The sequence below is a fragment of the Tenrec ecaudatus genome, chromosome 6 (assembly GCF_050624435.1).
Source record: "Tenrec ecaudatus isolate mTenEca1 chromosome 6, mTenEca1.hap1, whole genome shotgun sequence".
Taxonomy (NCBI): domain Eukaryota; kingdom Metazoa; phylum Chordata; class Mammalia; order Afrosoricida; family Tenrecidae; genus Tenrec; species Tenrec ecaudatus.
Window position 1 is genome coordinate 174049799 of NC_134535.1, and position 14426 is coordinate 174064224.

The 14426-nt window shown below is 39.5% G+C and overlaps 1 protein-coding gene across 1 annotated transcript in view; it reads left to right on the forward strand.

The window, feature by feature from the left end:
- Positions 1-14426, forward strand: part of YME1L1 (YME1 like 1 ATPase) — a 50345-nt gene that overhangs the window by 9282 nt on the left and 26637 nt on the right. Inside the window, exons 3-5 of the mRNA XM_075552551.1 lie at positions 7007-7169; positions 12695-12793; positions 13683-13792. Coding sequence (XP_075408666.1) covers positions 7007-7169; positions 12695-12793; positions 13683-13792 — 372 coding nt within the window. The remainder of the gene's footprint in view (positions 1-7006; positions 7170-12694; positions 12794-13682; positions 13793-14426) is intronic.

Genomic DNA, 14426 nt, shown 5'->3' on the forward strand with positions numbered 1-14426 from the left:
TCAGTAGGATCAGGTATCAGACATCAGAAAACCCAAAACAAACATTTTGATGATGGGAGTTGGAGAGGAGACCCAACATAAGACATTCCCTCACATAAGGGTGACAAGGAAGGGACATATCAGCCAGGATGCAGGATAGCACTGATGGAACACCATATACCTCTAGTTCTTTAATGCTTCTTACCCCCTAGTTCTACCTTATAAATCCAGCTAGACTGGAACATGTACATTAGTACAGATAAGAGCTCTCGAAACACGGAATCCAGGGCAGATAAATCCTTCAGGAACAGTAATGGGAGTATCCATTGCTACCATGAGGGTAGGGGGAAGGTTGGAGGAGAACCAGGGAACTGACTACAATGGTCGACATGTAACAACCCTATCCTACCCCGGGGGAAAGGGGAGATGAACAACAGAAACGTGGGTGAAGGGAGACAGTGAACAGTGTAAGATATGAAAATAATAATTTATCGGTAGTCCATGAGGGTGAGGGAAGAAGAGAAAAAAAGAGTAACTAATATTAAGAGCTCAAACAGAAAGACAATATTTTGAAATGATCACAACATACGTACAAGTGTACTTGATACAATTAATGTATGGATTGTTATAAGAGCTGTAAGAGCACCCAATAAAATGATTTACCAATTAAAGACCAAAATGAATATGAAGAGAGACTCAGAAACTTACACTTAAATGTAGGCTATTAAAGTGTACAGATTAAATGGTGAACATAAAGAGCCATGCAGAAGATTTCAAAAGGTCTAGAGAAGGCAAAGTAAAGAATTGTAATGAAATATGCAAACACCTGGAGTTAGAAACCCCAAAACAGATTGTGTGACATTTCTCAGGCTGAAAGAACTGAAAAAAAATTCAGACCTCAGTTATAATTTTGAAGGATTCAGTGAGCAAAATATTAAATGATGCAGGAAATATTAAAAGATGATAGAAGGAATCCAGAAAGTCGTATCATAAAAGAATTGGTCAATGTTCAACCACTTTTCTGTGGTAGCATCCTTATTGAAGGAGAAACCCAGCTGTACTGAAGACAGTAGTGAAAAAGAAGGCATTAGGAATTGACTGAGAATACCAACTGAGGTGTTTTAACAATTGGATGTAATACCGGATGCTTTCATATGTATATGACTAGGAATTTGGAAGACAGCTAGCTGACCCACCTGACAAGAGATCCATATTGCTCCCCATTCAAAAGAAAAGTGATCCTGTGTGATCCAAGGATTGTAAATAATAAAATCCCAGTCCAAAGGAGGCAGTGCTATCTCAGACCTTAAATTCTAGATACCTGGTTTGCCAAAGTCTATGGGTGATAGTGGAAGTACAGAATCCATTTGCAGGGTCCACACATGGATTAAACCTCCAGTGACCCCTCTGACCACAATTGAGTGATGTGATGATGCCTCGTTATAATAGAGAAAACACTGTAAAAATTATGGCAGATGTGATTAGGTTAAGATATGATATATCTTATCACTTATTCTCCTTTTTGACCCATTTCAAAGTTGGACTTGAACGGTAGTAAAATTCAAGAGCAGTGGTTCTCAACCTTCCTAATGCTGTGACCCTTAAATACAGTTCCTCGTGTTGTGGTGACCCCCAACCATAAAATTATTTTCCTTGCTACTTCACGGTAATTTTGCTAGTTATGAATTGTAATGTAAATTTCTGATATGAAAGATGTATTTTAATTGTTACAAATTGAACATCATTAAAGCATAGTGATTCATCACAAAACAATATGTAATTATTGAACAAAGCAATGAAATTTTATCTTGAAGCATGGTGTAGCGTGGATAACAGTCTTTAAGCGTGTACTCGTTTGTGCATGTATCTGCATGTGGGCGGACCCACCTGGAGATGGATAGAGCAACAGTGTCTCAGTTCTTAAGAACATTTTACATTGTCTTAGGAAAGGGTCATTTGACACCCCCCAAGGGGTCGCGACCCACAAGTTGAGAACCGCTGTTCTTGAGAGTAATGTTGCATTTAAAAATAGAACTGTTAGCCTGACAAATACAATTGATATCCTTCACCTCTAAATTAGTCCTTTTATAGATTTGTTCATTTTCTATACTCTACCTCGTCTCCATGTTTACCCTCTTTGCTTTCATGAAGCCCCCTACGCCAACATTTACCCTCAAACAAAGATCCTCCTTCAGACTTCATTAAGGCAGTTGACCTCTTTTCCCTTTGCTTCCAGACTGCTTGAACTATTGTTCACAGCACACCATGTTAGCCTAATTTGCCCACTGCTTTCATGGTGTCACTCATGAGACTTTCAATTAACAGCCCCTTAAATAGTGAGTTTACAGTTGGTTCTTAAATCTAATTTTAATTCTGTACATTATTTTCAAGTTATCTGTGTTTGTGACTTCTGCTAGCATGTATATACATTTGTATGTTGATAACTCCCAAATATATCTCCAACCCTAACATCTAACTCTGTCAGGAGAGACTGGTCCCATGTTTGGTAAAGCAGATGGGCAGCGGAGAAGAGGAAGACTCTAAACGAGATAGATTTACACGGTGGCTGCAACAGTGGGTTCAAACTTGGGAACATTTGTCAGGATGGCGCAGAACCGAGCAGTGTTCCTCTGGTGTGTATAAGTGCCTATGGTTCCTAACAGCATCATCATCAAGTTTTAGGCTAATTTGTCATTGTTAAATGTACCCCGCTTGATGTGCTTCTGAGACCTCAAGCTTAAGATGTCCGAAGCTGAGTTACTCCCCAGTATGACTATTTCTGTCTTTTTCTTTTGCACCCACTATACTAAGCAGTGTGTCCTCTAGGGACTGCCCCCTCCTGATAACACAGCCAAGCACCTGCAGTAGATTTAACCCCTCTATCAGTGGATACCACCAATGAAACCAGACCCAGTGCCACAGAGGCAGTTTCTACTCACGCTAACCCTGTAGGGCAGAGGAAACCTGCTCTGCAGGGTTTTTGAAACTAAAACAGTCTTAACTTTCTCCTTCAGAAAGCAGGTGCATTGAATCTAACAGTTCACAGCCCAGTGCTTAATACATGGCACCACCAAGGATACTTAGGTCACCCACGAGAAAAATGTTAAAATTATTTGAGTGATGATGATTTAATATAAATAATTTATTTTAAATATGACAAGAGATTGGTGTAACAAATGTTTGTCTAATAAGAAAGTTGATTCTGACTCATAGATAACCCTACAAGAAAGAGTAAAACATCCAGTTTGCATTGTTGAGACAGAATCTTTTTTTTAAATCATTTTACTGGGGGCTCATACAATTCTTATCGCAATCCATACATACATCCATTGTGTCAAGACCATATGTACATTTGTTGCCATCACCATTCTCAAAACATTTGCCGTCTCTTTGAGCCCTTAATATCTGCTGCTCATTTTTCCCCTCCCTCCCCACTCCCTTCTAACCCGTGAACCCTTCATCTTTCATATATTATTATTTTGTCATATATTACACTGACGTGAGACAGACTCTTTACAGGAGCATACTGCCTCATCTTTCTGCCACCACAGTGTCAGGAGGGCTTGAAATGCTGACCTTGCTCTTAACAACTCGGCCTGCGACCCCAGTGTGCCACCAGAACTCCGTAGTCCGCAGTAAAGTAAGCAAAAAATGCATGGGCTAGCATATTTGAGAAGCAGCCCATATGCTGGGACTGCTAATGCAGCCTAGGAAGGGTCCTCAACCCCAAGCTGAAATTCTGACCTTGTTGAGAAGGTGTCCAGAATGGCAAAGCTGCTTCTGTGATGCCAAACCAGCCAGACTTACTGGTCACCGGCGAAAATCTCGCCAGGAAAGCTGTTCATTGGGTCTGGCCCGAGAAGTTCTCTTTCACTGTGCAGCAGGGGTGGCACCTGGGAAGCTCCTGGCTGCTTTTGGCTACTGCCCTGCAGGAACTCAGCTTCGAGAAGCTGTACACGTGGCAGAAGCGGATGCTGGAAAAATCCTGGACACAATCCAACCAAAACCAAAACCCTTTCTTCTACTATGTTTTCTCTGTGCCTTCTACAGACAAAGCTTAGCACTGTTGCACATGGGAAAGAGAAAATATTGAAAGAGTTTAGATCCAGTTTCAGGGAGCTGACAAAAAGTGTCATCTAGAACCTTTAAAAAATTATTATTAATCATTTTAATGGGAGCTCTTACAGATATAACCTTCCATAGTTCAGTTATATCAAGCATTACTATACACAACACCCATGTACCTTTATTACCAAGTGAAAGAGAAGGCTAATGGACAAGCGAGGATGGTGAGATCCTGAACTAAGCCATGATTGAGAAGGATCAAAGTAACATCACAGAATGGACCGCGGGCAGTTGAAACACAGTTAGGATAGAGGGGTTGAGAGGGAGTGAGGTTCTAGATGACAAGGGGAGCTGATATCCAGGAGTTCAAAAAGAAAGAAAATGTTTGTGGTAACAATTGTATAGTAATGCTCTAAAAATCAAGTGCCTCATGGTTTAAGCTATCATACATACTCCTTGATCTTTACCCTAATTTACCTTCAAACAAAACAAACTAATGTTGACTATAAATTTAAATCCAACAATTCTCTTCACAATTAGGCCACAGCTCATCTTTCTAGTTCCTCCTTCACAAAACTTTTTATCAGATCTCAAACATAATAGGCAGTCCATTGACTCTTTGTTCCCTCCCACTACTCAACCACCCACCCTCATCATTTTACATGGTACTGAGTTGAATCTGACCTCACATAGGCAGTGAGGACTGTGTTCCCAATCTAACAGCAGGTCCGGGGTGAGGGCAAAGACCTTGATGTGATGCTGTGCGTGTGACAGTTTCCTGCTGACCACAAGGAGTGGGGCTTCAAACCCAACAGCTGCTTTGAGGGAGAAAGATGAGAGATGGTCTGCTTCTTAAAGATTAGTCTCATAGGGTTTCTGTGAGTCAGAATCTGTTTTGTTGTTTTAATCATTTTATTGAGGTCTTGTACAGTCTTATCACAATCCATCCATCCATCCATTGGGTCAAAGACATTTGTACATTTGTTGCCATCATCATTTTCAAAACATTTTCTTTCTACTTGAACCATTAGTATCAACTCATTTTCCCCCTTCCTCCCCCACCCCTCACCGTTGATAATTTATAAATTATTATTATTTTGTCATGTATACTGTCTGACATCTCCTTTCACCCACTTTTCTGTTGTTTGTTCCCCAGGGAGGAGGTTATATGTAGATCCTTGTGATTGGTTCCCCCTTTCTACACCACCTTCCCTCTACCCTCCTGTTATCGCCACTCTCACCACTGGGCCTGAAGGGATCATCTGTCCTGGAATTCCCTGTGTTTCCAGTTCCTATCTGTACCAGTGTACATCTCTGGTCTAGCCAGATTTGTAAGGTAGAATGGGATCATGATAGTAGGGAGCAGAGTCTATTCAATAGCAGTGAATTTGGTAATGGTAGTTGTATGGTAATTGTTGTTTGCTGTGGACCTTATTTTTTTTTTTATTCCTCCTAGACCTGACACCCAGGTATCACAGGCACAATCTTATTTATTTTAATAATTTTCTTTCTTAGTTACTAATGTGTACATATTTCTTTTTTGAATTGTACAGATTATAAATTGACTTTCTGGTTTCCTTTTTTTTGGTTTCCTGTTTTAAAAAGGTAACTTTTAAAGAGAAGTTCTTGAATATGCAATTGTTCTGTTTCACTTAGTATAATTTACTTTGTAGCATATCGCTTTTAATAGGTTAAGCTTCTAATAGATTAAGTATTTTTTCTTATAGTCAACGGTCTTTTACTGAATACTACCATGGTATAAGGTAAGATATTTAGGTGAATCTCTTCCTTTTACCCTTTTACTATCGCCCTATGAATAGACAGGGCATATTTCATACTCATTTCATTAATGAGGAAATAGATTCTAAGAATATTTGTGACTTGACACATAGCGAGTAAACAAAAAGCCCTCAGACTTCAGATCTATAAAGTTCATGGATTTTTAATAGCAATCCTAAAGTAATACTTTTCTTATTCTGTGCATTTCTGCTGTTTGTCCTGGACTTTGTAGCTATTTGGAGCTTGAGTAGCATGTAATTGTTTTTTAGTGTCTCCCTGTTGGTTCATGTGAATAAGAACATAACATGTTTGTAGTTATTTTAAAACATAAACGTAACTATTTTTCCTTATTTTCACACATTTTCTTTTTACTTGATTTAATTTCCCTTCTTGTTTGGAAGTTACATATGGGTAACTTTAGAGCCTTCAAGGACTTCAAAAGTGAGTCCAGAGACGTGAAATGGCTAGCTGGTACACAGCAAGTAGGCTTTTGTTCTGTGTGTCAGGAGCAAAGGGAAGCTTTAAGGTTCTGTGGACTAGTGAAGATGACCACTTGCATGGGATTTTCCCAGTTCTAGAACCCAGACCTTGACCTCATATTACGTCCACAGTGGTAGCAAAGGCCTCTCATGCTGTGACCGTTCCCCAGACTTGATTTACTTCAGTGCACCCTATGTGAAGATAAGAGGGAAATGAGGCAACACCAGCGGACATTCATGCTTAATTCAGTAGTTTTACTTTGCATTTTTTAAAGTGTATCTTTTTTGTCGTGTACATTTGACTGTGACATCTCTTTGTTTTAAGGATACCATTGGTTATAAACTCTGCTATTGGATCAATTCTGACTCATGGTGACCCTGTGTAGAACAGGATAGAACAGTCCCTGTGGGTTTCAGAGACTACTCTTAAAATGAGAATGGAAAACCCTGTCTTTCTTCTGCAGACTGCCTTGTGATTTGAACTGTGGACCTTGCAGATTTCAGCCAGCGTGTGTGTATGCGTGTGTTTGCTTTTTTATTACCTGACTGACTACAGGAAACTAGAATTGTACAAATACTTACACGAATATTTTAAAAAGAAATAAGTGTATTTTTAAATAGCATATTATTTCATTTGATAATGGCTTCTCTCCAGTTAAAAATACTTATATTAATGATTACATGATTGACTTCATCTTTTACAGCCCGTACTAAACCTAAGGGATCTTGGACTATCTGAATTAAAAATTGGACAGCTTGATCAACTCGTAGAGAGTCTGCTACCAGGATTTTTAAAAGGCAAAACAACTTCTTCCCCCTGGCACATATCCCATGTCTCTGCACAGTCGTTCTTTGAAAATAAGTATGGTATGTTAATTATTTTTTTGGTTCTAATTGAAACAAACAATATTGGTACTATTAATAATAACTAGAGTAGCTGTAATTTATTAGCATTTGCGGTGGTCTTTTCCTTAATTTGTCATTTTTTGTTTTGAAAAGCATAAAAATTTGGGGAAAAAATTACGAAAATGGTACATACAATTATATTTCCATGGTACATTAGTCAAAACTAAGACTTAAGAATTGGTATGATACTTTTAACTAAACTACAGACTTTCTTTGTGCTTCATCAAATGTATTTTTCCATTAGCATCCGTTTTTTGTTCCAGGATCCAATCCAACCTAACGTACCATATTGCATTCAGGTGACTCTTTTTGTTTTTTAACTGAGGTGACGCTTATTGGATTCTAGGTAATATACTAATCTGAAAATTCATTTGAGACAGTTGTATCCCTTTATGGGATAAATTTTATTGAGTTTCACAACAATATAGTATTAGAGCAACATCCTGAGAAAATGCTGTATCAGGTGTGAAGGATGCCACTTTTTTCTGGAGCCCGTTGAAAACAATGTCTTTTTAAAAAATTTATAAATTATTTGTACGTTCATATTTCTATACCGAGTTGTACGTCGATTGTTGCGATCGGTTCCTCCTTTCTCCCCCTTCTTTTTTTTTAAAATGATTTTATTGGGGGCCAGTGTCATGTTTGTCAGGTGCCCTGTAGTTAGTTCTGACTCGCAGTGGGCCTGTGTACAAAGAACAAAACCCCGCCGCTCCTTCGCTTAGTCGCCCAGGGTTCGACTTGGCACCACCAAGACACTCTTATTCAGCCTGTGGCCTTTTAGATTATGTTAGAGAATTTTAAGAATTATTTAGCTATAGGAACATTTTTAAAAGTTAGTGCAAGCTATAAACAGATTTGAACTCTTTTTGATAAGATTTGAATGCGAGAGATTTGAACGAAGCTTGTATGAAGTTCACTGACTAAATGCTTTACTCTTGCTCTGCCTTTGTTTCTTTTAAAGGCAGTAGGATAAATAAGGGGATTCTCTGTGGTGCAAAGGTTGAGTCCTGGACTACTAACCCGAAGCTTGGCTGTTTGAGTCCACTCCTAGGTACCTTGAAGGACAAACTTGGCAATCTGCATCTGAACAGTCATGACCTTGAAACCTTACAGACGAGTTCCACTTTGTACACAGGGGCTGAAGTAGCTGGAATCACCACCCCAGCAAGTATATAGCCAGTTAAATAAATGTAAGGAGTAAGAAGAAGATGAAGAGGTTTAGGCCTTGCTGCGGCATGAGGATCTGTTTTCATACAGCCTCCTCAGTGAGGGGGGCCCGAGGCTGGTCGGTAGGACTTGGGACTTTAGAGTAAACCAGGATCAAATGCAGCCCTGCTGCAGAGTGACAACAGGGTATGTTCTCTATGTTTGTAAAATGCTGGGTTTTCTTCATATGTAAAGTGAGAATAATAACTCCCTATTTGGAAAATCAAGTATTTGGACTATGGAAACACACCGGCATTATTATTCGTAGTATTGTTCCCGTTGCTCTTCTACTCTGCATATTTACGTTTCCCTTTTAGGTTTCCTTACACTAGTCACTAGCTTTCTTCTAGAAACAGACAGACATGTTTGGAAGTGATTTCGCAACTTGGTCCTGTGTTCTTAAGAGAATCAATAAATCCTAAAGAGGTCAAGGGACAGATGATAACAGATGTTTCTGTTGATAATGACTCTCCCCTTAGGATCTTTGATGTATGAATTAGAAGGAGCCCATCAATCAAGGAGGAGTTAGAAAATATTTTTATTTTAATCATTGTATTAGGGGCTCGTACAACTCTTAACCACAATCCATACAGCCATCCATTGTGTCAAGCACATTTGTACATTTGTTGCCATCATCATTCTCAAAACATTTGCTTTCTGCTTGAGCTCTTGGTATCAGCACCTCATTCCCCTCCCTCCCCCATAGAAAATATCTCTAAAGTATGAGAGTATACCCCCAAAATATCCGAAAAAAGCTCCACTGGACAGAGCATTCGTAGTTTGTGTTTTTCCCCACTCGTGAACGTTAAGCAACTCACTTGGAGATCGTGTGCGTTGTGGTGTCGCCTGAGATGGTCCTCTCTGGCCACGGTGAATTGTTTTTGTCAAAAGTTTCACTTGAACCTTTTTTTTTTGTGATGGCCGATTTCAGAGACCAGCACATGGTTGTGAAATATTGGTTCCTGCTCAGGGAAAAAATGCCTCAGAAATTGTTGTGATGTTGAACATAGCTTACAAGGGCAGCACTATGAGAAGAACTCAAGTGTACAAGTGGTTTCCTCGTTTCCCAAAAAGTGAAATACCTACTGATGACAACTCATTCTGGACATCCGCCAACTTCCTGAATGGATGAAAATGTCAGCAAAATTCTTGCACGTGTGCCTGAAGACCAACGATGGATCGATCATTCCCCAGCTTTCATTGGGGAAGTTACCCAGACTATCTTGGAATATTTGAGAATGAGAACGGTCTCTGTGAAATTTGTGCCAGGAAAAGAGTGGTAACTGCTTTGCCGAGCTTTGAACCATCAACGCTCCTTAGCAGCCCAAACCTTTTTCCCCCAAGGTCATTACTGGTGACAAGTTGTGGTGCTATTCTTAGGCCCCTGAAAGCAAACATCAATCAAACCCATGGAAGAAGAAGACACCATCGGCACCTCACCCAGAAAAAGCTTACCAAGTGAAATCAAAGATCACGCAGATACTCATTTATTTGTGGATATAAGGGGGATAATGCATTTTAGAGTTTGTTCCACCAGGTCAGACTGTTAATTGAGCTTTCTAGTCAGAGGTTCTGCAAAGAGTGTGTGAACAATGTATGGCCAAAAAAGCCTGATTGTGGCAGACGGGGGACTGGTTTTGCCACGATGAGAATACACCTGATCACGCAGGCATGTCAGTGCCCCAGTTGTTGGCATACAACAGCATGCCTCTTGCCCTACACACCTGACTCACCTGACCTCGCTCTGTGTGACTTCTTTTTGTTTCCGTGAATGAAGAGGGACATGAAAGGACAGCGATTTGATGACACAGAAGAGGTGCAAAAGAAAAACGAGGGTGGTTCTGTCAGTCCTCCGAACAGATGAGTGTGAAATGAAAAGTGGAATCAATCGCAGATTGTATTAGGTGCAAAGGAGAGTACTTTGAAGGTGATCAGGTTGTTTTGAAAAACATTTAAATACATGGCTTTGAAAAATAAATTACATTTTTTGGGGTGTACCCCCCTGTATTTCTGGCCTACAACTGTAGAGTGAACTTTTTCACACCAAATGAAGGTTTGTAGAAACTTTTAGGAGAAAGATAACATTAGCTCTAGTGTCCAAGGTTTTATCACATTCTTCTGGATTCTTTCTATTGATGTGAATGTTTCTTTGCTAGCCATATTTATATACCAAATTTTAAAAGATGGCCTAATGGCTAAGTGATAGGTAGACTATTGTGAAGAGCTTTTTTTTTAATAGTTTCATTGGCACTTCATCCATGAATCATACAATTAAATAGGTCAATCATATCAAGAAGAGTTATACTTGATCATTCATTGGTACAGATAGAAGCTCTCGACACATGGAATTCAGGACAGATGTACCCCTCAGGAACAGTAGTGGGTGTAGCGATGATATGAGAGGAGGGGGCTGGTTGGGAAGGAGGAAAAAGGGAGGAACCCATCACAAGGTTGTATATATAGCTGCTGCCTCTGCAGTGCCCCCTCTCCCCCAAAGGGTATGAGTAACAAATGTGGTGAAGGGAGACAACAGAGAGTGTAAGATACAAAATAATAATATATAATTGATCAAGGATTCACAGGGTGGGAGGTAGGAGAAAAACGAGGAGCTTATACCAAGGTCTCAGGAAGAAAATGTTTTGGAAATGATGGCAACATAGTACAAATATGCTTGATATAATTGATGAATGCAATGTTATAAGAGCCCCCAATAAAATGATTTTTAAAAAATTTTATTAGGGGCTCATACAACTCTTATCACAATCCATACATATACATACATCAATTGTATAAAGCACATCCGTACATTCTTTGCCCTAATAATTATCAAAGCATTTGCTCTCCACTTAAGCTCTTTGCATCAGGTCCTCTTTTTTCCCCCTCCCTTCCTGCTCCCCTCCCCCATGAGCCCTTGATAATTTATAGATTGTTATTTTGTCATATCTCGCCCTATCCAGAGTCTTCCTCCGCCCCTTCTCTGCCGTCCATCTCCCAGGGAGGAGGTCACATGTGGATCCTTGCAATCGGTTCCCCCTTTCCAACCCACTCACCCTCTACTCTCCCAGTATCGCCCCTCACACCCCTGGTCCTGAAGGTATCATCCACCCTGAATTCCCTGTGCCTCCAGCTCTCATATGCACCAGTGTACAACCTCTGCCCTATCCAGTCCCACAAAGTCGAATTCAGATCATGGTAGTTGGGGGGAGGAAGCATCCAGGATCTGGGGGAAAGCTGTGTTCTTCATCGGTACTACATCACACCCTGACTGACCCATCTCCTCTCCTAAACCCCTCTGTGAGGGGATCTCCAGTAGCCGACAAGTGGGCTTTGGGTCTCCACTCTGCACTTCCTCCTTCATTCACTATGGTATATATATATAATTTTTTTTGCATGATACCTTATACCTGGTCCCTTTGGCACCTCGTGATCGCACAGGCTGGTATGCTTCTTCCATGTGGGCGTTGTTTCTTCTGAGCTAGATGGCTGCTTGTTCGCCTTCAAGCCTTTAAGACCCCAGACACTATAGCTTTTGATAGCCAGGCACCTGTGACCTCCTCCCTGGGAGACGGACGGCAGAGAAGCGGGGGAAGGGAGACTCCGGATAGGGCAAGATATGACAAAATAACAATCTATAAATTATCAAGGGCTCATGAGGGAGGGGGGAGCGGGGAGGGAGGGGGAAAAAAAAGAGGACCTGATGCAAAGGGCTTAAGTGGAGAGCAAATGCTTTGAGAATGATTGGGCGGAGAATGTATGGATGTGCTTTATACAATTGATGTATGTATATGTATGGATTGTGATAAGAGTTGTATGAGCCCCTAATAAAATATAAAAAAAAAGACCACAGACACACTATCTTTTGATAGTTCAGGCACCATCGGCTTTCTTCACCATATTTGCTTACGCATCTTAAAATTTTTTTTAGTACTTTTTCTTCCCACTTGGAGATCAGTTTTCCAACCGACCCTTTTCTACCAACAGACATGCATTTGTGTTCGCCTTGACATGTTTGTTCCCTTTCCCCTCTCCTGACTTGCCTCTCCCATGAGCAACCCTCATTGCTCTGATATGGATGTCTACCTGTCTAGGTGGGATGGGGGAAAGAGCTGTGAAAAGCTCTTGATTAGGGTCTTAATAGCCATTCTTTAGATACTATTATAAAAAATTTTATCCTGCACAGATATAAGATATTTAGACTTCTGTAATTTATTTTTTGAATTTTGATGTTCCTATTATAATTTCTTGTTAGAAATGAAAATATGTTTTCCATTTTCCTCCAGGTTTTTTAGATGTATTTACTACTTTACGTTCCTCTTGCTTATACAGACAACATTCAAGAACTCTTCAAAGCATTTGTTCACATCTTCAGTACTCACCAGGTATGAAGGAACAATATTTCCTGTTTGATGAAAACAACTGATTTATGCAATAGGTTGTTCCAATTTGTCTTTTTCAATTACTGTCTATTTAAGGGTTCTGTATATACATAACCTCCAGTCTTTGAAACAATATTCAAAAAGCATCAGTAAAAGTACAAATACATATATATTTAAGTTCTCTCATTTGTAATCTGGGAAATACAACCTTAAATAAGTAAGATACATTTTTTTTCTCTTCAAATTAAAAATATATTCAAAGTTGGCAAAGCATTGATAAAAAGACAAACTTTTTGGGTGATAACATAAGTTGGTAGACAGCAACCTTTTTGCAATTCAAAATTTGCATCTCCTGTTTCACTTTTAGGAATTTATTCAACATGTACTCTCAAGGATATGTGTACAAGGATGTTTATTATAGTGTTATTTATAGTAATAAAATCAAAATAAAGAGATTGCTGAATAAATTTAGGAAATTTTACAATTAAGAGACTACAAATGGCAATTAAACTGAATCTTGTACTCTTTCCCTTTTGGAAGTTGTTCATAATATATATTGTTAAGTGAAATAAGGTAACTGGAACAAATTATGTACAATTTTCAGAGCAGGTTTCTATAATGAAGAAAGAAAAGTGTAATGTTATATTAAGCTGCAACTCATTGTCCAGATTGTATTGTAAAATCATCTATATTTATCTTCCTCCTTTATTAAATAAGTAGAACATTTTAGGTTCGTTGTAGATAGCAAAACAAACATGTTAAGTGTTAGGTAAAAGAACTGTGTCAAAAAATCAGCTTAAATTGAGAGAAACATGTCTGACTTGAGTTTTAACCTTGGGCATTTTTCCTTGTCAAATTCATAATGAACATTACGTGATATCATGTGATTCAGTTTTTATACAGGCTCGGGGCTTTCAAACTTTGAAATCACGAACACGGCGTCTGCAGTCCACCTCAGAGAGACTGGCAGAAACGCAGCATGTGGCACCATCTTTTGTAAAGGTACTAGACTTTTTTTTGGGGGGGGGGGAGGAAGTCTAGAAAGCAGTAATTTTCAAATTATTCAAACAGACTTTCAGTAGCTGCTTTTTGCTTGCTGATGTGTTTTCTCTTTATTTTCTACTTATCAAGTGTGACTATCCTCAGTATTATAACAAGACATTGGATTTTGCTGTTAACTTGATTATTGGACAGAATCCCTCAGACTGTTCCCACCAAACTGCCCGTGCGTGTGTTTTCTCAGTGTTAAAGCTCGGCAGCCAGCCATTCACCAAAAGTCCGATGATCACATACATTTGTCTGTTTTTCCTCACTTCCAGTGATCAATAAAGCCTATTGATCAATTCAACCTCGGAAATATTTCATAAATGACTCTTCTCGTCATTTCCAGTTCAAGTGCCATAGATGAGCTGTAACTACTTCTTGCCTCATTTGCTGTGATACACACTCCTTTAGTCTCTTTACCTCTAGGATTACCTCCAGACTGTCATCTACTGTGCTAGTCTGTGTGTTTCAGAGAAACAAATCCACAGAAACTCATATGCACAAGAGAGAGTTTATATAAAGGGTAAGTGCACATCAAGAGAACATCCCACCCCAGTGCTGCCCAAGCCCACAAGTCCAACATTAGCCCATA